Source organism: Ziziphus jujuba, chromosome 4 (genome assembly GCF_031755915.1).
Source record: "Ziziphus jujuba cultivar Dongzao chromosome 4, ASM3175591v1".
Classification (NCBI taxonomy): domain Eukaryota; kingdom Viridiplantae; phylum Streptophyta; class Magnoliopsida; order Rosales; family Rhamnaceae; genus Ziziphus; species Ziziphus jujuba.
In genome coordinates this window covers 18,439,319-18,466,177 of record NC_083382.1, presented here as the reverse complement: position 1 = coordinate 18,466,177, position 26,859 = coordinate 18,439,319, and the positions used below count along the sequence as shown (strand labels likewise).

Below are 26,859 nucleotides of genomic sequence, written 5' to 3'. Positions count from 1 at the left end.
CATGGACCGTGATGTTGTGGCCAAGCAACTCCTACAACTTGCCATGGAGGGCAAGACTAAGAGGTTTTGGGTTGAAGATGGCCTTCTCTACACAAAGGGGCATCGCATCTATGTACCAAGGTGGGGCAACATAAGGAAAAATTTGATCAAAGAATGCCATGACACCAAATGGGCTGGCCACCCGGGGCAAAAGCGTACGAGAGCTTTGTTGGAGACGAACTATTATTGGCCACAAATGCGGGATGACATCGAGATGTATGTGAAGACCTGCCTTGTTTGTCAACAAGACAAGGTGGAGCAACGACAACCCGCAGGTTTATTGGAGCCACTACCAACTCCGGAGAGACCATGGGAGAGCATCTCCATGGACTTCATCATTAGCTTACCCAAGTCCGAGGGATGTAGCACTATAATCGTAGTAGTTGATCGATTCTCCAAGTATGCTACATTCATTGCCGCAACAAAGGAGTGCCCAGCTGAGGAGACGGCACGACTATTTTTCAAGCACGTGGTGAAGTATTGGGGACTCCCAAGATCAATTATAAGTGATCGAGACTCAAGGTTCACCAGAAGGTTTTGGACGGAATTATTCAAGCTCATGGGCTCGGAGTTGCATTTCTCTACAAGCTTTCATCCACAAACCGATGGGCAAACCAAGCGAGCTAATGCGTTATTGGAACTATATCTACGGCACTTTGTGAGTGCCAATCAACATGATTGGGCAAAGCTGCTAGATGTTGCCCAATTCTCCTACAACTTGCAAAGGAGCGAGTCCACCAACCGAAGTCCATTCGAGTTAGCCACGGGGCAACAACCACTCACTCCACAAACACTCGTTACCAAGTATGGAGGAAGGAGTCCTGCCGCATTCAAGGTTGCTAAAACTTGGCATGAGCAAGTGGACTTAGCGAGGTCATATCTTCAAAAAGCAACCAAGAAAATGAAGAAGTGGGCGGATGTCAAAAGAAGGCACGTGGAGTATCAAGTGGGAGACTTGGTGTTCATCAAAATCCTTTCATCCCAACACAAGTCCACCCGAGGGCTACACAAAGGCCTTGTTCGCCGATACGAGGGACCATTTCCAATCGTCAAGAAGGTGGGCAAGGTATCTTATAAGGTGGAGTTACCTCCTACACTCAAACTTCACCCGGTCTTCCATGTAAGTTGTCTAAAGCCATACTACAAGGATGAGGAAAACCAAACAAGAGGGGAGTCCAAGCGAGCACCAATAGGGGTCTACAACACTTATGACAAGGATGTGGAGAGCATCTTAGCTGATCGAGTAGTTCGTGGAAGGGATAACCATCCGAGTCATGAGTACTTGGTGAAATGGAAGGGACTTCCCGATAGCGAAGCAAGTTGGGAACCTGCTACCGCGCTTTGGCAATTTGAAAATTACATCAAGAGGTTCCATGAAGAAAGCTCGACGAGGACGTCGACGGCATAGGTGGGGGAGAATGTCACGGTTGGGACATTTCATCAAACATTTGGTGAGCATTCTCTCCATTTTGGGCCTTATAATCCACTTTGGGCCTATTTTGGGCCTTACAATGGGCTAAGCACCTAGAGTAGTGTAGAATTCTCTAGAACCTTGTGGAGAACTCTAGGTCAAGCCATGTACATATCCATTCTAGATGCTTCTTTAAATATTTTATGTAAAGGAGGTGGGAAGGATCTAGACACCCATTCTCCACCATAGGATCAAAGCAATTATAGCCGTAGGATTAGACTTTGTGTGCTTATAAATAGGTGGAGGCCTCATTTGGCTAAACCATCCAAGGATCCAAGAATCCAAGCTACATTTGTAAAGCTCTCTTTGTAGCAATATACTTTCATTCTCCCAAACTCTCTTTGTGCTCTAGCTTTCTTTGCTTAGCTTTCTCTTTTAGTGGGCAAAAGGCTTACTTAGTTGCAACAAAGGGTCGGAATAGCAACTAAGGCCGCACGGCTTGAAGGGTAAACAAACAAGTCCGTGACACTTAGGACCCCTAATTATTATGGACCCTAGTTTTATAATATATATATATATATATATATGTAAAACCAAGGTTCTCAATTAAACCTAATGATTATTACAAGTATTTTAAAATAAAGAAATGAAAGTAATAATATTTATGCAAGTTTTTTAATATTAATTTATTTTTTGATTTTTTTTAATAAGATTAGTATTTATATGAGTTGATGAAATAGATTTATAGATGATAAATTGATGGATTAATTTCAACAAATCTTGAAAAAATAAAATTGCAATAAATACTTTAATGGTTTGACCAACCTAATTTGATGGCAAATAATTATTAATTACTTTAATGCATTTTTCAGTTTTTTCTTTAATAATTAAGAATATATATTTTCATACCAATTTATTTTTTTTTATGTAACATAACAAACACTTCTAAAAATTTAAAAAAAAAAACCTTCATTATATTAAAAAAAATATTATATTCACAATAAATTGAGAATTTAATATATTGCATCATAGTTTTTTTTTTTTAATTTTTTAGAATTATAATTTTATTTTATATATTTTATAATATATTTAATGTATAATTATTTTTTTAATAAATAGACCCTATCTTTCTTTTCGGCCAAGGCCCAAATGTAAGCTTGAGCCGGCCCTATTCATTAAACAATTAAATTATTAAATAAAAAAATTAATATATTTTTTTAAACATTAAAAAATCAATAAAAAAATTTCTTTCAGATTCTTCCTCTTCTTCTTTCCCCTACCCGATCTCTTTCAGTCTTTCCCTTCCTACTACCCGGCCGGCCGATCTCTGAAGCCTGGACTTCCTCTTCTCTCTTTCCCTTTTTCCCTTCCCTGCTCTCTTTTTCTTCTCTCTGGGCTCTGGCAGATCGTAGGAAGAAGCAGATCGCAGGTCTTCTTATTCTTCTTCTTATTCTTCTTCTGCTTCTTGAGACAGAGGCCAGCCGATATTTCCATCCAAGATCTCCACCGACAACCGGCTTTTCCTCTGTGTTTCCACCATTGTCCATCAAAAATCCGACACTCCCATCAATTTTCGACGACTCCGCCGACATTTGTCGACTCTGGCGATATTTCTCCGGCATCCCTGACAGAAACTTCTTCCACCCTCCTATTAGTGTCGTCGGTGTCCGACACACGACATTGTCGCCGATATTTATACTGTGTCGTCGATTTTTGCTTCACTGGGTTCGAGACTCGTGAATCTTGAAATCGGGTCAAAATTGACCAGGCTGGAGGCAGAAGACCCTCCATATGATAAGTTGTTTTGGCTTTTCGCTAATGTCACATGACATTAAAAACAATGTGTCATATGCTAACGTCAGCTGTCGAATTAAAAAAAAAAAAAAGGAACCAATTTTTTAATTCATTTATTTTATGTATGGTTTTATTTTATTTGAAAAATTATTTCCATTCCCTATCTATATATAAATTAGGGGGCCATGGTCAAAATTAAATATTTTGGTTAAATTGACCATTAAAAAGCTTTGGACCATACTTGAATAGTAGTGTGGATAGTTAAGTACTTAGCTATCGCAAAATTTAGTTTGTTCAAATCCTAAATTTTGATGAGGCTTAGTACCTAGTTGATATAGTGGTGTGGAATTACAAGTGTTCATCTGTCGTGGATCTTATTTTATCTATACCATGAAATTGCCAATAAAATAAAAGTTGAAATAGTAAATTGAATTTTAAGTAGTCGTCTATCATGAGATTTAAGTTGGCCTATTAGATTGAAAGATTTATTTTATCTTAAAGCTCAGTTAGCTTATTCTCTATTATTATTATTATTATTATTATTATATTACTATATTCATTACATTATTATTATTATTATTATTATTATTATCTATTAATTATTTTGTATATAAATAAAAAATTAGGGAATAAGTCATGTGACAGTGCATGATATTGAATTTAGGATTTCAAGCATCTGAGTGCCTATTTTGGTGAAAATTTAAGGGAGAAAGTTTACAAAGGAGTGTGTCCATTAGGCACTACTCCTATTTCTTTGTTATCTATTTTTTAGGTTAAAGGATTCTCTTATGCTTCAATGCTTGCATTTAAAAAGATAGTAATCTAATGAAATATAGTTCTATGATTGTGTGCAGATCTTAGGTTTAATCTTGCTATTATATATTGTTGTTTGTTAATCTATATGATTAATTGCTTTTGATTTACCTTAGCACTACCATGGCCCAGTTGATTCATCTCTATGTTATATTTTTCATGAACATAAATTTTATAGGTTTTCCCTTTTTGTTTTTTTGTTTTTTGTTTGTTTTTTTTTTTTTTTTTTTGGCTTGTCTTTGTGCTTTTAGTAGAAGTTAATCTTTTTGAGAAGTATGAAATGTGCTTGCTAAAATTTCAAGTTGGAAAATAAAAAATTGACTAGTCAATTCTGAATCGGCTTTAAGTAGTTTTTACAGGTATGAAATGACTTCAATCTAATAACTGATCGACCAACATTATCGATCTTGTTAGCAGTTATGGTAGTAGTTCTTTTTGGTTTCTTACACGATATCTTAGCAAGTTAGCCAAGCAAGGACAACACGGAAGTGAAGGTGAAGAAGCTCGTCTTTCAATAAACTATGTCAACAACAATGGCAGCTAATGCCTCATTGTTTGATATTGAATAACTTTCCCCCCTTTTCCCTAGCGAGTGCCAAACGTAGTGTGTTAGGTAGGATAAGAAAGCCTTTAGGTAAGGAATAGAAGTAAGGCTTTCAATTAGGTGTGAAGGCGCGGGAGCTTGGCTAAGTATGTTAAAGGCCGCACACCAACCGATAAGTTGAGGTCATCCTTGATTTGTTCTTTTTTACATATCTTTCTATTGTTTCTAATGTAATGTTGGCAGTCACCTTGGACTACCTTTTGTTACGCATCTTGTCTGTGTAACATCAAAGAAATGGAAGGCTCGTACTACTACAGCAAGAGGTCGTCTCTCAACACATTCTTCTTATAGTGGATCTGCCATCAATCGAGGCATATTCATTGGGAACGATCATGTTAGCAGTGGCAAGTGACCATTCATGTGCAGACCTAAAAAAAATTATGACCCTTTGTTACCGACCTAAAAGCCTTGACTAGTGTTTTAGGTCTCTTTATCCAATAAGACATTTTAATCTTGCTTTAGGGGCCTAGATGCTCATCATTCTTGCCTTCTTTATATCAAGGATGAGGGACTGGATTATCCTGCTTTCCTTAGAACTATGTAGTGAATTGTGTAGGTGGTGTGTTGCAATTAGCACCATATATTGAGCAAGTTTTCCCTCATTGCTAGCTAGAATGGAATGGACATAGTTGCAATCAATTATAAGAGCTCGACCACCAATGGCATCTCTTTTCTTCCTCATCTCTCGATTTTCCTACTATTGCTCTAGCTTTTTGACGAGGAAACTACAGGTCGAAAGAAGAAAACTCAAATAGGCACGAAAGCCACAAGCAGTTCATGGAAGGTGAGCGGTATAGGTCCTGATCACGTGTTAGGTATGAATCTCTATGACAATCATAAGGAGGAGTTCGGTCTGGGTCTACTAGTCATAGGTTGATATGTTGTTAGCTGTACCAGAGATAGACATGGAAGCCACCATGAGCATATATCCAAGCATGCTTCTAGATAAGGAACTGAACCTCATGCCATAAACTTAATCCCTATTATGAGCGCGGATCTATCGTATAGGCCCTGCCATTAGAATAGTAAATTTCTCAACATGAAAGCCATTAGTAAATTACTGCTGAAACCAAAAACCTTCAAAATGTTTGACGTTATTACAAGAGGGTTTATTATATGCCAAGCTCATAGCCTTGGAAAAACAGAAAGCATGCATTTCTTACAATAGCTATATATATATATATATATATTCATTGCTGAATGACAGCATACCCAAGAAGAATTAAGACTTAACCAGTGTTCTGCATGCCGGCAGCAATACCCTTCATGGTCAAAATAAGTGTGTCCTCCAGACCAGGAGCATACTCACTTGTTGGGTTCAGCTTCACAAGCTCGGCTGCTGGCTTGCTTGACTCCATGTATTCCTTCGACAAGTGCGGTCTTACCTTAACATTATAGTTGGGATCACGGATCCGCTTCAGTGTATATACTTGGCACACATTGAGTGTGGTGATATATGAATCACGAAGTCGAAGTCTCTGCCTCAGATAGGGATCACCTTCCAGAAGATCTTTGTGTCCAGCAACCTGAATGATAGCAGCAGAAAGTGTTTAGCTTGCATGAAAATCGACATCCTATTTGTCGCAAGTGGGACTGGAAAAGATTCAACTTCATGCAGATTTTTAGCAGTATCACCACTAAAAACATTTTTATCCTACAATTCTGTGTAAGACATTTCTATATTCAATAGCATTAGATGGTATATATAGAGTACTTGCATTTTTTAGATTTAAAACTGTCCCAAAAAGCCACTTTAATGAATACCCTCTAAATTACCTGAAGAAGGAGGTTCTTAGTTTGCTCATAGTTGGTTCTCAAGCGCTCTCCAAATGACCATAGCTCTTTTGAGACTAGGAGCTTGTCATACAGAGCAGCAATTCCTGGGTCTCCCTTGGCGAAAACCATCTCAACTAAATCAATTGTGACCCTAAAGAAAGGCCACTGATTATACATCTCTTGAAGCATGTGAAGATTCTTCACATCCTTCTCAATCATGTGCTTAAATGCTGCTCCAAAGCCAAGCCATACTGGTAAATGAAACCTTGTCTGGGTCCATGCAAAGATCCATGGGATTGCACGGAGTGATTCAATGCCTCCACTTGGCTTGCGTTTTGATGGACGACTGCCAATGTTCATTCGACCATACTCCAACTCAGGTGTTGCCTGCATTGTACCAGAAAAATAAAAAAATAAAAAAATAAAAAAATATTATATAATGTTATACACATCTGATATCTTGCAACAGCATGAAAAAAAATAAAAAATAAAAATGACAATGAATATAGAGTTGAGCGAAATTTCTGGGATTATGACACTACCATGCTGTTTTAGGACAAAAAAGTAATAAACTTCAATTTAGCTAGACAATGCGGGTCAGAAAAGACAACAAAAGTATTTACTTATTTATTTATTTTTCTTCTTCCTGATTCTGGGATTTGATGTTTCCATCGTTGAAAAAAAAGCCAAGGAAGTATGTCAATTAAAATAAGGAAATTCCAATGTAGTCAATCCTTACCAAGTTCTTGAATACAGGATTTTGTTAACACAGTTTGTTCATATACATCTAAAGAAACATCCGGAAGGATGGACAGAATACTTACAAGGCGGAAATATTCAACAAAGCGAGGCTCTTGGAAAACTATTGAACGATATTCCTTTGTTGCAATAACTGCCATCTCATCCATTAGAGCACGCCATTCTGGCTTTGGTGAGACAGGGGGATGCATTCCATGCTCAAGTGTAGCTGCTGTGAAACGCTGGAGTGTTCTAAAGCATAAATGCTCCTCCCCGAATGACTGTTCAATAACTTCACCTTGAACTGTCACACGAAGTGATCCATGAATTGTTTCAGGTGGCTGGGACAATATGGCAAGATGAGTGGGTCCTCCTCCTCTTCCGACAGTCCCTCCTCGCCCATGAAACATTGTAAGCTTAACACCAAATTTCTTCGCCACCTTTACGAGCTCTTCTTGAGCCTTATATAATTGCCAAGCAGCAGAGAGACGTCCAGCATCCTTTCCTGAATCTGAGTACCCTATCATAACTTCTTGCTTTCCATTGATCCGGTTTTTGTACCAATCTATAGAGAAGAGTCGAGCCACAGCAGCAGGAGCAGCCTCAAGATCAGCAAGCTTTTCAAACAATGGGACTACCCTTAGTGGCTCCTTTACACGACATTCACGCTGTAAAAGCTCAACAGCAAGTACATCAGATGGAGCTGTTGCCATAGAAATAATATAGGCACCAAAATTATCCGAGGGAAGTTCTGAAATGACATGGAATGTATCCAAAACATCAGCAATTTCTTCAGTTTTGGGAAGGTCAGGGCCAAATAGAGGGCGCTTGCCCCTGAGCTCAGCCAAAAGCCATTCTTGCCTGCGTTCCTCAGACCATTCTCGATAAGATCCAATACCCAGGTGCTTAGTGATAGCATCTATAACATCAGTGTGCCTGTCTGATTCTTGTCGTATATCAAGTCTCACAAGCGAAAGGCCAAAAGTAGAGACTTGTCGTAAGAAATCAAGAAGGCTTCCATCAGCTATTGGTTGATCACCACAAAAGCAGAGTGACCTGTAACACAGTTCGAGAGGCTCCAAAAACTACAAGAGAGAAAGAGAGAGAAAAAAAAAAAAAAAAAAAAAAAATCAGCTCTGAATTAGGTATACCATCATATTGGGATGATTGACAGCTGAACATTCTCATATAATTCCAATAAAGACTCATCTTAAATCAATCATATACTACAAGAACCTCAAGAACAATATATGTCAATATATATCAAAAGTAATACTGCCTTGCACTTAGCCTAAGAAGAGACTCAACATCTAGGTTACTACATTCACCAGATGACCAATTGTTAATTAATTAATAGTCTTGGAAGTCGATACTATTAATACAAGGCATCTAAAATTGTTGAAACAAGGGAAAGACCTGCTCAACATTTGTAAAAGTTGTCTCCTCTGGAATGTCAGAGGTTCCATTGGCTAATAATTGACGAGCACGTTCACGTGTGTTGTAAAGCTTGTCCCTTACATCACCAAGGATAACACGATAAGGCTCATTTGGAGGAATCTGCTTCCAAAATTCTGCATCCAGAAAGCACTGATATAAATACATCCAACAAATCAAATTATATAAATCAATGATCTCGAATTCAAATTACCCCATCACTAGATTAAAATAATAATAATAATAACAATAATAAATAAATAAATGAATGACTTATCTAAATCAATTTAACATTCTTCTAAATTTCCACCAAAAGTAGCTTGATAAGAAAACCAGAATTTAATAAAATAATAATATATTGTTACTCTGAAAATTTGAATCTTAAAAGACCTAGAATGACATATCCAAACAATAACAGCCAAAATTTGTGGTTGCATTGAATTTGCAGTCAGGAAGGATTGAACAAAAAATTGTGTCATGATTGCATACCTATGTAGTGTTTTGCATCTTTCTTTGAAGATCTATGAAGCTCATCAGCACGAGCACGTAGCTCATCATTGCAGCGCCACATAGACAACTGTTGATGAAATATGGTTAAAACAAGAAAAAGAAAATAGAATAATGGTGGCAACAAAAAGGACTTCAATGCTCTATAAAACACGACACACAAAAAGCATATTGGATCTATATCTCTGATACCTCAAACATCAGATCCTCTATCTGGGAAAAGTACAAGTTGGCAGCCATCATTCTAGCAAGCAAGCACACATCTCGTGTAACTTCTGGAGTAACCCTGGGGTTTCCTGCAATGCACATCAGGCAGATCCTAGGTTAGCAAACAAACGAAGCATGAAAATCACACTTGAAAGAAGAGAATGGGAGAGATAGGATTATAGTGATAAAAATGTGCACATTTCTATAATTGGATTTCATTAGTAGCATAAAGCAACAAACATACCATCACGATCACCACCCATCCAAGAAGAGAATTGAATAAGTGGGGCATTGTAAGGAACACGTTCATTGATTCCCACATTCTTTAGAGCTGTGTCAACACGGCGTAAGAATTTTGGTACACCTTTCCAAATTGTCTCATGAAAGTAGCTCATTCCTGCCCGCATCTCATCTTGTGGGGTAGGAGGAGTCCTTCGGATTTCATCTGTACGAAATGCAGCTTGAATCTACATGAGGAGAAAGAGATTGTGCAACTTTAATTAGCAATTAATAAAAATCTTATCCCAATAGAAGTCAGAGAAATTATGTTTCAAGAAGGTGAGTTAAAACATTAAAATAGTAGATACTCCCATTTCAGTACAACTAAACTTAATCCTAGATTCATCATAATTAGGTAAAGAAGATATGAAATGTAAAAAGGTATTAGCCATGTTCAAACAATAAGAGACAGTATTTGGTCCCGATGACAAGGTGTGCATCAATAAGCTGGAAAATATTAACCAGAAGATATGCAAATAAAGTTTCCATTTCAATGTTCAATTAAAACAAATATTAGAGATAACATTCTGGGTGACAATCCTAGAAAAATACATAAGGTTAGTAACTCCGTTTTATATAGCAAGGCTACTGTGACATGGGTTTGTGGTGTAGTAATTGAAGTAATGCCTTGAGCGTGCCTCTCACATAGTTTACAAGCAATTACATATTGTTGGAAAAGCAAGAAAGTCGTACGACTACTTTGACATAGCTAATAGCTCAAGAGTTGTTCATTTCATGCAGACAAAATTTCTCAAAAATCAGGGCTACATTCAGCCTCTTTGGCCAACCATTTTCAGATCATTCAGGTTCATTATTATCATACAACTTATCAAGTACAGTTTTAAAGCACCAAACAAGTCCAGGATGTTCAATAATGTAACAACCATTCCTTCGGCTTCATATTTTTCAAATCACTTAAGGATGTTCAATTATAAAGCAAAGAACATCTGCAAAATAGGGATTCTGGTCATGTAAGTAGAAGCGCCCAATAGTTTATGTGGATCTATCAAACGAGCTACCTAAATACTACATTCATTTATGTCAAATATGAATACAAAATAAGAACCTGATATGCGATTTTATAATCAATGAAACTATGCTTGCATATGTGGGCAAGTCTTAAGAATTGAAGGACCAATCCTAGGAAACCAGGAGATCCCATAGTTTGCATTATCATTATCAAATTTATATATTTAGTTTGCATTATCATTATCAAATTTATATATTTAATCATTTTAGCATGATAGAAATGAATACATTTAATAGAACAACCATATTCCAAGCAGAAATTTTTTACCCATGTCGTCATATTGAAAAACTAATATATAAATGAAAAAGGAAAATTTTCATGACAGAAACAATGGATTCTTTCTATTCTGATTTCACATAAAACTTACATATTTGAGCTCCTTAGCATAAGAGAACAAATATAAATTGAATATTCATTTTTAGGACTTAAGCAGAATTTTATCTTTTTCATATTAAAAAGATTGCCACAAATGAAAAGGAAGTATAAAAATAATAGAAAAGAAGACTTTTTCATTATATATTGGATTTTTCTTTCCGTTCTTCATAAATCTCAACTGGCAATATATAGAGCTTTAGCCTAACAGAAAAGAGAACAAAAATCCAGAAATGAAATACACGAAATTATTGAAAACACATGCAGGGACAATCCACACCAAGTTGACAATGAAGTAGAAAAATTTAAATGCCGGGTTTCAATATAAATCAATTAAGGAATGTAGTAACAGTAAATAATATAACATATCTGGCAAGTACCTCTCTTTGCAAAGCCTCATCAAGTTCCTGCTTATCGTCACGAGTTATGTCTTTAGCATACAATTGAGTTAAACAATTTCTTATCCTGAAAAGTTTGAAAGTAACACATTCTCAACAACCAAACAAATAAATACCAGCCTTTGATACATATGGTATTAGCATGTCTTGTCCTACAATACATGGTAGAGCTGAGCGAATAAAATACCCCCAACATGCATAAGATTAGAAGTATCCTAGAAATTGGAAGCTTAAATTTACAGCTAGCTGGGAAGCTATCAGGAGATTCAAGACTTAGGATTTCGCAGTTTGGCTTCCTGTTAAACATAGAACAAGTACAAAAGAAAGAATGCTGGGGAAGGGAGGGATACAGATGAGATAAGTTATATATGCTCTATGGAAAGTTGTTTGGAAGCAGATATCATATTTTCTTACTATGTAGCTACTATTCAGCATGGGGAGGCATATGACCTAAAACTGCTTAATAACTAGACAGGACCGAGGTCATTTCTCAGTATGGTGAGCTGATACAAAGTTGTAGGGAAAAAAAGCTTTCATCTGTTCTAACTTCTAAAAAAGATGTTCTGGGTTACTCCTATATATCACATTTGGAAGGAAGTTAAATACTCTATGTTTCTCAAACACTAATAGAACCTAGAAGGATCTATTATAAAGAATTTCAGAAGACACTAGGAAGAGAACTTTGAGTTACATTTCATCAAAAGGCTAAAATGATAAGGAGAGTATGAACTAGCTATACTTTTACTCATTGCTTGAGCTAAAATTTCTATCAACCCAAATAAAATAACAATAATAATAATAACAATAATAATAATCAAAATGCAATTTGAACCTTGCATGCTTTTGAAGCAGAGATCTGCGAACAGACTGAGTAGGATGTGCAGTTAAGACCAAATCTACAGTCTGGTTCTTCAATTCATCAAAAACTTCCTGAGGCGACTTCTTCAATTGCACCACAAGCCTCTTTATGGTCTCTTCAATGTCTGATTCAGTTGTAGCTGAAGCTTCATCAGCAAAATCTCCCTTCTTCAACTTTATCCTTCTCCGATAAGCAATTTGAACTTCCTCAGCCAAATTGGCCAGATTAAGCATGTGGGAAAATGATTTGGCAACAACAATTGAGTCCCCTGGATCCAAACTTGTGAGCACATTTCCAAGCTCCTCCAACTTCTTTGGATTTTGCTTCCCCTCGTACTCCGCAGAAAGCTCATAACAGTCTTGAACCTGACCGAATTTTTATCACTATAAAGTTAACAAACAATCTTGGTACCTCACAGTCTGATGAAATAAATGTCCCATTTCATACTTAATTATCTCATTATTCAAATCAAAATGGAGTTTGTTTTCTTAAATTTTCACACAGAAAATTGAACTCTATTAATTATTTTTTAATCTGTGGATATAGTTCAAATGTAAACACCATCAAAACACAAGGATCCAACAATACAGAAAGCATGTATCTTTTATCCTTTTGTATTTTACCTTGCAAGTGAAAAAAAAAAATAATAATAAATAAATAAATAATACAAAAGAAAGAATATGAAACTGAAATTTCTAGTCCTATCTGTACACTAGCTCTCCTGCAATTTCCGAAGGTACAAAAACCTACACAATAAAAACTAAAGAAAGGGTAGGTTTTAGATAAGAAAAAAATTTAAAAAAACAAAAGTAGGAAGACTCAAGAAATTCCACATCAAATATCACAGCCACTTCAAATTTAAAATGGGTATCTTCCAAAGACAGATATAAAAAATGAAAATAATAATAATAATAACTAAATGACCAGAAAACTCTAGAGACTTCACCACATTTGAGATGTTTATCCACAGAATTCGCATATTGTAGTACTATAAAAAAATCTTCTCCATGAGCAACTTCTCTATGAAGCTATAAACCCACAGTATCCAAAGAGGTTCAAAGAAAAAAAAAAAAAAAAATTAAGAATGATTATTAAAAAAATGAAAGTTAGAAAAAAATTATTACCGTTTCTCTGAGACCCTCTCCGTGTAAATCCTGAAGTATATCAAGAAATCGATCCAACAACAAAGCATCATATTCAATCAGTTTGTCATCCTCAGAAACTTTTGCTGGTGCCAGCAATCTCAACTGAGCATCAATTGAAGCCATCTTCTCCAAATTACGAGCCGCCATGTCTCTCTCCCTCCTTCAAAAGTCTCTTGCGTTCTCTTTTTCTGGGTTGTTTACAACTTTATCAGGCTCCCCACAAAGGAAACTAGAAAAGTTGCCCAAATAAGCAAAATCCAAGCATGAAATAGGCAGAGTAAGAGTAAAAAAACAGCCTTTTCAACAGAAAACCAATCCCAATTGAGGAAAGTACAGACAGAAAAAGAGAGAAAAAGAGAGAAAATAAATAAAGGAGAGGCAAAACAAAACGAATCCCGTGAGACGAAGAAAGATTGCGTAGGTTCTTGAAAATGGGTTGCTTATGAATATGTGCACGAGAAAGTAGCAAGAAAAAAATAAAAAAAGAAACACACTCAAAGAGAAGAGACCGTTTGATCACGGAATACTCAGACTCATAGAGAACAAGGTCTGTCATGTAAAGCTGGACTCTTCCTCCCCCCGAACTCAATATATAGCGAGAGAGAGAGAGAGAGAAACAGTTTTTCTTTTTCCTTTTGTTTTTTTCGAAATATATATATAGTTCTTCGTGGATAACGCGGACAGTATTTATGCGGGTCATATTATTGATAATAAATTTTTATAGCATTAATAATAATTTTTTAATAATTTTTATAGAAACCACCTTCGTAATAGAATTTATATATATATATATATATATATTATGAATAACTACCCCTTCTCAGTTCTACTATTCAAAAACAAATGTGGCCTTCTTAAGAAAAAAGAAGAAAATGTGGCCAATAGTTCTACAAATTTCCTTTTTATTAAAATTTATTTTTTTATTTTTTATTTTTTTGTTTCTCAGTCAAACAGTTAAAGTCATAAAAGCCACACTGTTTCTGCAGAGGTTGAGAGAGGAAATTTGGAATATGCTTTGAAGGGAAGTATATGCATTTTTGGAATGCATGATCATGGAAACTTTTAATAAACCACGTTTTTATTTTATTTTAATAAATTATCGTGCTTTTAATTTACTGCTTCTGTTTAATTATGCTTTTTTTTTTTTTTTTGGTTGGAATATTTTCTTTTTTCTCTCTAACCCATGTGATGGGTAAGATATTTTGGTGTTCCTTTTAACCCATTTGATGGGTAAGACTTATAAGAGAACAACTAGGTACTAATTATGTGACATGTTCTAATTTTTCCAATGACATGAATGAAACTTTTTTTTTTTTGTTTTTTTTTGTTTTTTTTTCATGTTCTTTCCCCTAAGTGAAACAACATAAGGACATAGATTATAACGAGAAATTCTCTCCCAACTTCTTATGATTCCCACTATTTATTGAGAGTTATATGGTAAAGTAGATTACAAGTAATCTACTTTTGCTTCTTTTTCTGTTTTTTTCCTTTTTTTTTTTTGTAATTTCTAAGCAACCTAAGAATAGAATTATAATAAGTTTGGGATTTATAGTAACATTATTAATAGCTTTTTAATCATTAATTTTCATTAATTTAAAAAAAAAGTTGCAATTTAAATTATTAGTTTCTATTTGTTATATTTTAATGGAATCTTAACTTTGTTTTTCTTTCTTTTGGCTTAATGGCATCAACGATTATGAATACTAAAACGTAAAATTAAGAAATTTCAAAACCTATAATGCAATAAAATGATACAAAAATATATTTTAATATTGATTACCTAAAAGTCATATAAGATGGAACAACTAATCAATATTACTCAAAATATCTTACTGAATGATAATGCAATAAATTAGAACTTGAAAACCTAAATATAAATATTTAAACTTGAGGTTCAAAGGTGCAACTTGCATTTTAAGCTCTTGTTTAGTTCTTGACATTTTGATGGGATTTTCTTTTTTTGTTTCATCTGTATTTGGCTTAAAACTTTTTTTTTGCAAAGCTGCATATTACTTCTCAAAAATAGAAGTTTCTATCCAGACATACTCTATCAGTAAATTAATCATTTGAACACTAGAAAACTGAAAACTCCTCCAAAGAGTGAAGAAAAACAAGTAGGACTGTAGGACGGGTTAAAAAATATTTTATTATTTCCATTATTAGAAATTAGTGATAAAGTTTCATCACTTGGGTAGAAAATTTCATCAAATATATTCCATATTCAAATAAAATTATAATTTCATGCTCATTAAAAGGTCAAGACAAATTAATGGAGTCGGACTACGAAAATGAAATTATTTTAATATTGGGGATAAAAAATGAAGTTATTAGCCGCAACAAATTTGTAACTAAAATTATAAATTTTGTACCTAAAAGTATTATTATAGTGAGCCTGTCATGGTCAGTAACGCGACTATTGATTAAATTTTTTTTGGCAAAACCTTTTTTTTAAGTATTCAAATTATTCCATGGCTAAAAAATCCGTGTAAAAGGTCAAATTCTTTTTATAGTGAATCACATTTACACCAAAGAAAGAAAGAAGCGGAAGACAATATATTTTTACTTAGAGCATCTGCATGTGTATTAAGAAAACAAACATGTTAAATAAGCAATTTGATAATGTTTTTAAATTTTTTTCCTTTAATAGTAATGTTTAAGATAAAAATTAAATTGAAAATATGCCTTAAATATTGTTAATGTGAAAGCATTTCCAATGATTTTATCAAGCTGATGTGGTAAGAAAAAAATATACACCTCAAAGAATGTTTAGTTGTCGTATCTATTGCTAGATTTTTTTTATCACAACAGAAAAATAGACAGCCACTAAGAAAAATCTTTCAAATGAATCTATTTAAATATTCTGTCAAATTAATATGGCAAGAAAAAAAAACACTTTCAAGTTGACCCTCTATTTCTAGAGTTTCTGACAGACATTGTAAAGCTTTCTTAAAAATAACATTTTGAAGTTTCTTTAAAAATAAAATTTTCCTCAAAAAGTCAATTTTTTTTGAAAAAAAAATAAAATATATACAATTAGTTAATAGCTATAAATATTCTCTAGCACATTACCATTAAAGAATAATTTTAAAATTGACTACACATTTATGCTAACTAAATTGAGATGATATCATTTTCTATGTTACATACATAGCAATTCATATATATAATTGGAGATGCTCTCAAGGTGACTCTCTCTTTTTGGAGGTCTGCTAAACATTTTAAAATTTATTAAAAAACAAAATTTTCCATAAAATGTCATTTATTTCAAAAAAAAAATAAATAAACTAATAAAATATTTAATTAATTTACAGCCACAAATAGGTTTTATACATATTACCATTGAAAAACTATTTTACAATTGACTATATATTTATGTTATCTAAATTTAATTAATATCAATTTATATCCTACATATAGAGCAATTTATATTTACCATTTAAGATACTCTGAATGTCTATTTTTGATACTATTTTAAATATTTAAAAATTTCTTTAACGAGATAATTCTTAAAAAAAAAAAAACAAACAAAAGTTAATAAAATATATAATTAATTAATAGTCATAAATAACTTTGTTACATATTGTTTGATAGGAGTAGCCAGGGAATCCTTGGAGAATCTTCCAAATGGCCCCACAAAGGAAAGTCCTATTGGACAATCCTTAGCGATTAGTCATGGAACCTCATTTAAACAGTGGACAAATAACACATACAAATATCAAATAATACCTCAATACATAAAGATAGAGTCATAATAGCATACAAATCTACAACTATGGTCCACTTCTACAGTCTATCACACTACAGACCATAATTATATAAACATAACAAGATCATTACCATGTCCAATATTTATGTCAAAGCATTCTAGGTGTATTTGTAAAATTAAAAAATACAACTGATGCAAATAAGTATAGAAAAATAAAGATAATAAGGAAAGATAAATACTGCTGCTGTAGCAAAAAACACAGAACAACAAGTGATGCATAAGGTAGACGGTCAGCTAACTGCTAGGATTTATGGGAACAAATTTAAAAACCAATAAAACTTGAGATAAATATATTTCGGTGATTGATATAGTATAATAGAAAAATAATATTTTATTTTTGTAATTCTTTCTCTCAAGACCTCAAGTTCCATTTTTTTTTTAAAGGTACTTTGCTTACAAATCATTTCACAAAAACCAACTAGTACCCTAAATCAATATCATAAAATTAATGCTAAAATAGTATAAAATCAATGACCATTAAAATACCATAAACTAGATTAATCATGATATAAATATTGAGCATAAAATAATATAAATATAATTTCATAAAATAACTATGAAGTTGCAGTAAAATCATAAATATTAGAAAATTGACAATGTACTCAGAAACATAAACAATCTATCATATAATATAACTCGCATTGACAAATGGTGCATGGCATCCCGAATACCACCAGATAGTAAAAGAAGGAAACTTGTTGGATGAACCCTTAGAATCCTAAAGGTATTGTGGTAATACAAACCTATGCGATGAGTTCACCTCATGACCCTTAAGTTACGAAAGATATCGTGACAATAATAAACATGTGGGATAAACCCAACTTCACGACCATAAGTGTACTATAGGTATCGTGGTAAACCTGAGTGTTATATTATAATACTGAACAAAGACATCGGTACTATATGCTCAATTAAAAATAATAGTATAATATCCATAAAAAATTGTTGTAAGATCATACTTTTCTAAACAATATTGTACCATATAGCATAATTTAATATTCAAATCCAACTATTAATTCAAACATTCCAAAATTTTCAAATCACTATTTCATACCAAAATATAAATATCCAAACCCTATATATTGTACTAGCATGCCCAAACCTATTTAAAAAATATAACTATTCATAGATATCATTGATGCTCACTCTTTTTCCTCCACAGGGTCGCCTTTAGACTCATACAAATGGCCGTAATATAATAAAATATTTCTTAGATTCCAACAACTAAACCAAAGACATTGATATATATCAAATGTCTTAAAATAATTTATATATCCATAAAATTACATAAATTGGACACCAAATGGTCCAAGTATACCGAGAACCCTTAGAATCCGGTATTCAAAATTAGGGTTTATAACCCAAATGTCGATGTCCAAAATTTACAAACCTTATATCAATGGAAAGTTTGTAAAATGGGTAACAAGAATCTATACTCACATTGATCCAAAAATGTCATGGAGCTAAGAAACTCATTGGAAAACTCGGCCAAGCTTGATGTCATACATCTCTCAAAATGTGAGAAAATTTGACAACGGAAGCTGGATTCGAACTTAGAAAGTTGAAAAATTGGGGTTTGGGGGGGTGGGGTGGGGTGGGGGGAGGGGGAAGGTGTATGTGTTGTCTTGAAATGGCTACTATCTAGACAACTTGTTTGAAAATGGATCGGCATTGCCACCAAATCTGAATGGCAAATAATGACTCATTTGGTGGCAAATGACCGTGAAATTTTATTGCTGAAGTTGCCTAGAGGTGGGTAATGTTCGTGGCTAGCATGAGTTGATTGATAGTGGCTGAAATTTGTGAAAACAGTGGACACCTTATTCCTGTTTAAATGGGTTCAAGTCGATTTGGTTTGGACCAGTGGATCCTAAGAGAGGTTTCTTGGCTTTGGGAGGTAAAATGGGTAATTTGAAATTTGTCACTATTGGGCACTCTTCCTTACAATTATATAGGGCCTTTGGGTCACCAGTATAAAAAAAAAATCTTGGACTGTTTTGGATATTGATATAATACTAATGTTCAAAATTTTCTAGGACCATAACATTTTATCCGTAACTCAAAATTTAGTGTGCAATCAGTCTATAAACTAGTATCGACATTCTCTACGTAACAATATACTAGATAAACTAAAACATTGACCATATAAAAAGTAAAATTTGGAACCCACCAACAGTCCAATTGGTCAAACTAGGTTATGTTTCAAAATTTTGGGCCTTTTTTGAGATGGTATGTTACAGTCTACCCTTTTATAAAAATTTCATCTTCAAAATTTCATACCTTGTTATTAAACATGCAATGTTGATATCTCTACATGGTCCAATCATTCGAAAACCCACATAGCTTAAACTTTATGAGAATCCAAGAAATTCCTACTAGGAGAAACTATTTGTCCACAAGATCTCACTCAATCCACCCAAGCTCACACTTGATGAACGCTAATGCTACAATGCAAACAACTAAGCACTTAGTTTCAACCCTAAAAGTATAGCACTTTTAACTTTACAAAATAAAGGTCAGTCCCTCAAATACCACAATTACAATATAGAGCAAACTGTAATATCTATACAAATAATCCAAAAATAAGAACCAATTTTTGGTGGAGAGCAAGAGAAAACTATCAAACTCCTAAACAAAATTACATAAGAAAATATCTTTTAATATCAATTTCAAAGTCATCTTGTAATCATCAATATCACTTTTGTACGACTCATAACTCTCCTAATTGTAACTAACTCCCAAAAATCCATTCATCAAATCAAAAGAAAATTTAGAACTTAATTTTAATTTTCTCAAACCAAATATCAGGGACACAAAGTTAAAATTGAGATTGTTCTTTTTTTTTTTTTTCTTTTTTGTTCCTTCAACCACACTCATAGTGCTTGCAATTATAAGGTTCATGTACCTCATTAATTATCCAATTTTCTTAACCTCAATAAACATTGTTCTTTTCACCGAGTTCATCAAAGTCATAAAATAGAAATTTTCATACTTATTCTAATTAAAGGCCTTAAATTGCTTATAAAACCTAATATAATCCTCAAGATTGTTAACACCAAATAGTATGAATCTAAAAGATCAAGTCCAAATCCTATCATCATCCTAAATATCATTCTTAAGAAAATCTCAAAATTTTCCAATTTCAAACAGAATACAAGAATCCATACCTCAAGTTATTAGGAAATTTAAATCTTAATTCCAATATCATAACCAAATACTTAAAACTAATTACTAAATCCTAAACCATAGGAAAACATTCATCATTTTCTAGTTATGCCCCAAAAGTTATATTCCTTAAAAGATCAAGTTATCACGAAAAACATCGACCACCTTAGATCCATAAAACACCATTAGTATAAAACCCTCAATCTCCAAGAAAACAAAATATCGAACCAAGATCTAAAACCATCACCAAAAGCAAATGCCACAAATCCAACTTACGAAATTCCCAACTTAACTCTTAACCACTCATCCTGCATAAGATCATCAAAATGCAACAACCATTCTTGGTCTATATTAGGTTCTAATATCAAGATCTTAATTTTTAAGAAAATAAAATAACTGTACTTGAACATCTGACTAGGTAAGAATAACCCTCTTGTGGGTGTGGAAATTCCCAAGTGACACCCCAAAGGAGCTAGAGTCATCCCAACTCGTGCAACATATCCATGCAAACAAAAGATTGTGTGGTCATTGGGTCAACAAAACATGTGCATCACCATCGAGCATAGATAATGTACCTATTACAACATAGGAGGTGGCATGTGCCTATTGCCTGGTTATAACATACACCTTGCCTTTAGTAGGTGGTCGTCCCATATGACCTCCATCTAGGGCAGTGGATGTAGACTGCTATCCAATGTTGGTAGAATTGCCTGAAGTTTGGCCCATCTGTGTATCCTATCCTCTATACCCCCTAGTTTGCTGTAAACTAGTCTACTGAAATTGAGCACCCGATCTTGAGGCTCTAACTTGGCTGTGTCCTCAATAGAGGCAATCCTTAGTGAAGTGTCCTAACTGCCCACATTGAAAGCATAATCCATCTCATTGGCATGGTCTATCATGAAACTTGCCACAAAAGCTACATGCAGAATGGAACAAGAATCAAATCGAACAAAAATATAGGATAGTCGTTGGTTGTTGTTTTTGTAATTCAAGTTTTTGTATCAAATCCTTTAACTAATATTTAATCCAATTAATTTAGCATCCAAAATTCAATATATAGCAGCAAAAATAAATCTCCAGCAACTCCAAATATTGAATAAAACATCAACAACCCTCAGTAATTCAAAGAAATTTCTAGCAAACAAATTCAACAAAACCAGCTTTTTTTCCTTTTTTTTTTATTCGGCTTTTCTTCTTCTTTTTTTTTTCTTTTTTTTTTTTTCACTCATGGAATATCAACTCAACTGCAGTAATAAGAATTAACACCCAAATTTCAATTCCAACAACAAAAACTCACCATACCCGTGGCCTCCAACAACAGCAATACAAATTTGCAATTTTTTTTTTTGTAAATTTATATATGATGCCGAAATTCCTCTTTTTTTTTTTTTTGAATAAATGAATGCAAATATTTAAGATCAAAAACAGCAAAGAAAAATCAACAATAAACTAAATTACCAAGAACAATAATGAAAAGCAACCAACAAACTAGGAACAAAAATACGGTAAAAGAAAGAAAACCTAATTTGACTAGGAATGAATTTTTTTTTTTTTTTACGATGCTGAATGTGTATGAGTTGGATGCAACCTTAATCTAATGCTAAAATTGTAGATTAACACAAAATAAATAAAACAAATAAAGATAGATCAAACCTAAACAAAATTTTGGCTCTGATACCAAATGATACGAACCTAGGTCGACACGCACCTAAAGCCGTATTATATTAGCCCGGATCTCAATTAAGTTAAAGTTTTTATGGGAAAACCTTAACTTCTAACCAACCTATGATTAGAAACTTTGGTATACTGAAGACGCCACAATAGGTGATGGATATCCTATTGATAAGTCAAAACTAAAACACTCACTCTCTAATGTTGTTTTAGGTGTTCAAAGAGAACAAAGGGAAATTCAATCTCACAATGAATTTTCTGTATAAAATTCAAGCTTCATTCTCATTAAAAAATAACCTTTAAATAGTTTCAAGACATGAAACCCAAAAAAAAAAAAAAAAAAAAAAAGAACCTAAAAGGATAGGACAAAATTGGCCACCAAGGAATAGGAAATGTAAGGTTGGCCGAATTTTCTCTCTCCGTTCCTAATCTAATTTTGATTAATTAATTCCTTTATTTTGAATTAGGAATTAATTAATTTACAATGAAAATAATAGAATAATAACTTTCCTAAGTTGATTTTTCTGACAAATAAATAAATAAAAACCAAATAAAAGACTAATTTCCTAAAACAAAAAGTCAAAAACAAATTAGGAAACTAAATAACTATCTTTTGACTAAGCAATCTTTGATTGATTTAAGCTCCAAATCAGCCCCCATATGCTTTGTAGGATGCCAAATAGGATTATCATTGAGCCCACATGTTGCCCTTGATTGGAAAAAACAGAAAATGCCATCTCAACAAAATATAGTAAAGTCAGCAACAAAATATAGTAAAACAGGCCAAACACCCTTCTTTGCACACACCTCTTGTTTGGATCCCTTAGCTTCTATCTTGTCTTGATTTTATGACCTCTTAGAGTTATTCATTGATCCCATGAAGTGTTGGAACCATTTCTTGTTGCCCGGAGTCCATATTTGTACTAAAACAGCTACCCGGGTCCATATTCACTGATCCCATGAAGTGTTGGATCCATTTCTCGCTGTCCGAAGTCCATATTTGTACTAAAACAGTTACCTAGGTCTGTATCGGCCTCCACCACTTGGATGCTTAAAACAGGTCTTGTATCTTTGGGTATTGACAAGTTCTTTTGAGATTTAATTACTCTCTGTATAAAGGCAGCCAGATTGTCCTTAAATCTCTTAGCTTGAGCCCTAGTGACCGGCCTGGTCTTTATCCATATCGAGTCAACATCCCAGTGGGTTGTCGGTTGTGTGGGCATGGGTGGATTCTCATCACAATGAGAAAGAGATTTGTGCTAACCCATTACCATAGGATGTTTCACTAAAGACTACAATCTTTATCACAAGGAAGTAGGACCGTGGACAACTACTACAAGGAGATGGAGATGCTCATGATGAGACTAAGTACGAATGAGGATCGTGAGGTAACCATGGCACAGTTTTTGGGAGGTTTAAATTGAGAAATAACCAACCAAGTAGAAATATAACAATATGTGGAATTGGAGTAGACGCTTCATGTGGCCATCAAAGTTGAGAACCAATTCAAGACGAGGGGTACTAGCTCACGGTTTTGAGGGGTTTCAAATAACGGGAAGTCAAGTTTAAGTGTTTGGAGAAGCAATCCTACATTTGAATCAAGTTTGAAATCAAAATAAGGTGAAGAGAGCTCCAATAGGCCAAGGAAGGACAATATGGCCGAATGCACACCAGCACCAAAACCAATTGGTAAATTTGATTCTAAACCATCTAGAACTCAAGATATTCTATCTTTTAAGTGTTAGGGCTAATGACATGTTGCCAATGATGATGATCCGACTGTACCCACACAACCGACAACCCGCTAGGGTGCAGATTAGATACAATTGAAGACTGGGCCAATCACTAGGGCTCAAGCCAAGAGATTTAAGGAAAACCTGGCTATCTTCATATAGGGAGTTATCAATTGTCAAAAAGGTGTGTCCATATCCAAAGATTTGAAGCCTGTTTTAAGCATCCAAGTGGTGGAGACTAATACGGACCCGAGTAGCTGTTTTCGTGCATTTATGGACTCTGGGCAGCAAGGAATGGATCCAACACTTCATGAATTCAATGAATATCACTAATAGGTCATGGAATCAAGAAAAGGCAAAATATAAAGCAACTAAAATGGTGATTTGTGCATGGAAGGACTTTTGGGCTGAAAATGCTGTTTCTTGTTGAAGTGTGGCAATTTTGCCACTTGATGGTGCATGTCACCGGCTAGCATGCACACCTTGGTATCAAATCCTTTCCTTTTATGAGTTTATATTTTTTGTATGTTTTTAATTGATTCAAGGTATATTTTGATAATGTTTTGTGCCTAAGTTATGTATGCAAAAGTATAGGCAAAATTATGCACAAAAGAGTAGGAATGTTATGCTTGAAATGCCTATGGTGCTGGATTCATAATTTCCAGCAACATAGTTCTACTATTTATCTTATATCTCAGGTTGCAAATGGAGTTTTGGGATGAAATTTTGAGGGATGTCTACAGACATATATAGAAGACTATGTTTTAAATTTCAGGTCAAAATGACATGGGAAAGTCCATTTTCTATTCCAAACAGATTGCTATATCTGATGGGTCCAGTATGCAGAGTATGGGCCAGTTTTGGAGCTGTTTGGCCCATGATCCGGTTCCAGAACTTTCCTAGATCTTGGAACAATATTTATTGATGACCAAGGATGCTTCAAACCAAGTTTCATAAGCAGATACAAAGGGGAACTAAGTAGGTGAAGCTAGTTTGGTTGTTTACCCAAACTAGTTAAACAATAGGAGCTTAGTTCAAAACCATGTGCCAGTTTTTACTATATTTGGAATAGACATGTTGCAGCTGGTTTTTGACTCTTTTGTGTATGAAAAGTTAGGTGTTAACCATTTTATTTTTTAAATTTCAAATACTTTACTCATAATTTCAAGCTTATATAGTAAAATGAATGAAATGGCTACATATCCAAGCCTCATTTTTCAAAAGCAACGTGGTCCCCTTCTTCTTATCTCTTCTTCAACACCTTAGAACACTCTAGGAACCCTAAAAACCAGAAAACACCATAACCAAAACCTAAAAACACAACTCACACACAACCATTCCCAAGAGCATCACCAAAAGCTTGTTTGTTGCTAACACTTCAACCTAGCTTGCTCTTGGTCATAACCTTCTCACCCCAACATTTCTGCCGCTGACTTTACTGTATTTTGTTGATTTGGCATTTTCTCTTTGTTCCAATCAAGGGAAACATATGGGATTCATAAATAAACCTATTTGGCATCCTAAATAGCATATGAGAGCTGATTTGGAGCCTTTACATGCTGGAAATTGGTCAAAGTTAGTTAGTAGTCAATTAGTCAACTAGTTTCTTAATTTGATTTTGACTTTTTGTTTTAGAAAACTATTTTTTATTTTTGTTTTATTTATTTATTTTTTGGACAAATTACTTTAGGAAAGTTATAAATTTATTATTTTGATTGTAAATTAATTTACTTCTTTTTCAAAATTAAGGAATTATGATGCGAATCCGGCCGAGCTTGCACAACAGACAACTTGCTGGGGTACCGATATGGGCACGGGTAGCAGTTTTGGTACTTTTAAGTTGTCCGAGCAGCATGAAATGAGTCCAATGCTTCATGGATTCAATACATATGTCTAATAGGTCATGGAATAAATTTAAGGCAGCTTCAAACGCATACAAAAAGGGCTTGTGCGCATGGCATGAAGTTTGGCCGGTTTTTACTGTATTTTGTGCTGGCTTTACTATAGTTTGCTGAGTTGGCTTTTTCTCTTTCTTCCAGGCAAGGGAAATGTGTGTGACTTAATGGTCAGCTTATTTGGCATCCTACAAAGCATATTGAAGCTAATTTGGAGCTCAAATTTGTCAAAGAATGGTTAAAGTCAACTTAGTTAAAAAGCTAGTATTTTAGTTTTGTAAATTGATTCTACTTTTTGTTTTAGGAAATTACCATTACTTTTTGGATTTTATTTATTTATTTTCTGGACAAATAAGTTTAGGAAAGTTATTATTTTAATATTTTCATTGTAAATTAATTAATTTCTAATTCAAAATAGGGGAATTAATTAATCCAATTTAGATAAGGAAAGTATGCAATTTTTGGCTAAACACCTTGGTTTCATAATCTTGACTGGTTTTTGCCTTAGAATTTTAGGATTTTATTTGTGACTTTGTAGCCTATTTAAAGGCTTAGTTTTTTAATAAGAAGGAAGCTTGAATTTTATACAGAAATGTATTTATGAGATTGAATTCTCTTTGTTCTCTTTGAACACCTAAAACACCATTAGTGAATGAGTGTTTTAGCTTGACTTATCAATAGGCCTTCCATCACCTATTGTGGCGTCTTCGATATACTAAGGTTTCTAATCACAGGTTGGTTAGGGGTCAAGTTGACCATTAGAACTTGAACATAATTGATCAAGGCTAATATAATACAAGTTTAGGAGCAGGTCATCCTAGGTTCGTATCAAATTAATTAGTAAAAAATTAGATTAGGAAAGGGTGCGAAATTAAGCAATTTCCTAATTTAATTCTATGTTGACCAAAATTTCCTAATTCTTTTAGGTTTTATTTTGTTATGTCAAAGCCTATTTAAAGGCTTATTTTCAATGAAAAATTAGCGTACATATTATGCAGAAAATTATTTGTGAGAAAGAATTCTTTTTGTTCTCTTTGAACACTTAAAACACCAATTGAGAGTGAGTGTTTTAGTTTGACTTATCAATAGAATATCCATCACCTATTATGGTATCTTCATCATACACCAAGGTTTCTAATCACAAGTTGATTGGGGGTAAGTGGCAATTAAAATCTGAACTTAATTGTGATCCAGGCTAATATAATACGAGTTTAGAAGCATGT

The 26,859-nt window shown here is 33.9% G+C and overlaps 1 protein-coding gene across 1 annotated transcript; it reads right to left on the bottom strand.

Moving 5' to 3' along the window:
* Positions 1-5,691: 5,691 nt before the first annotated feature.
* On the bottom strand, positions 5,692-14,042 carry LOC107417169 (phosphoenolpyruvate carboxylase 2). The gene is made up of 11 exons (XM_048471538.2): positions 13,916-14,042; positions 13,386-13,635; positions 12,235-12,626; positions 11,385-11,469; positions 9,568-9,790; positions 9,309-9,412; positions 9,099-9,186; positions 8,592-8,746; positions 7,262-8,260; positions 6,438-6,824; positions 5,692-6,187 (listed from the first exon to the last, which is right to left on the bottom strand). The coding sequence occupies exons 2-11, from the start codon at positions 13,551-13,553 to the stop codon at positions 5,891-5,893; spliced, it is 2,898 nt and encodes a 965-aa protein (XP_048327495.2). The 5' UTR covers positions 13,554-13,635; positions 13,916-14,042; the 3' UTR covers positions 5,692-5,890.
* Between the last annotated feature and the right edge of the window lie 12,817 nt (positions 14,043-26,859).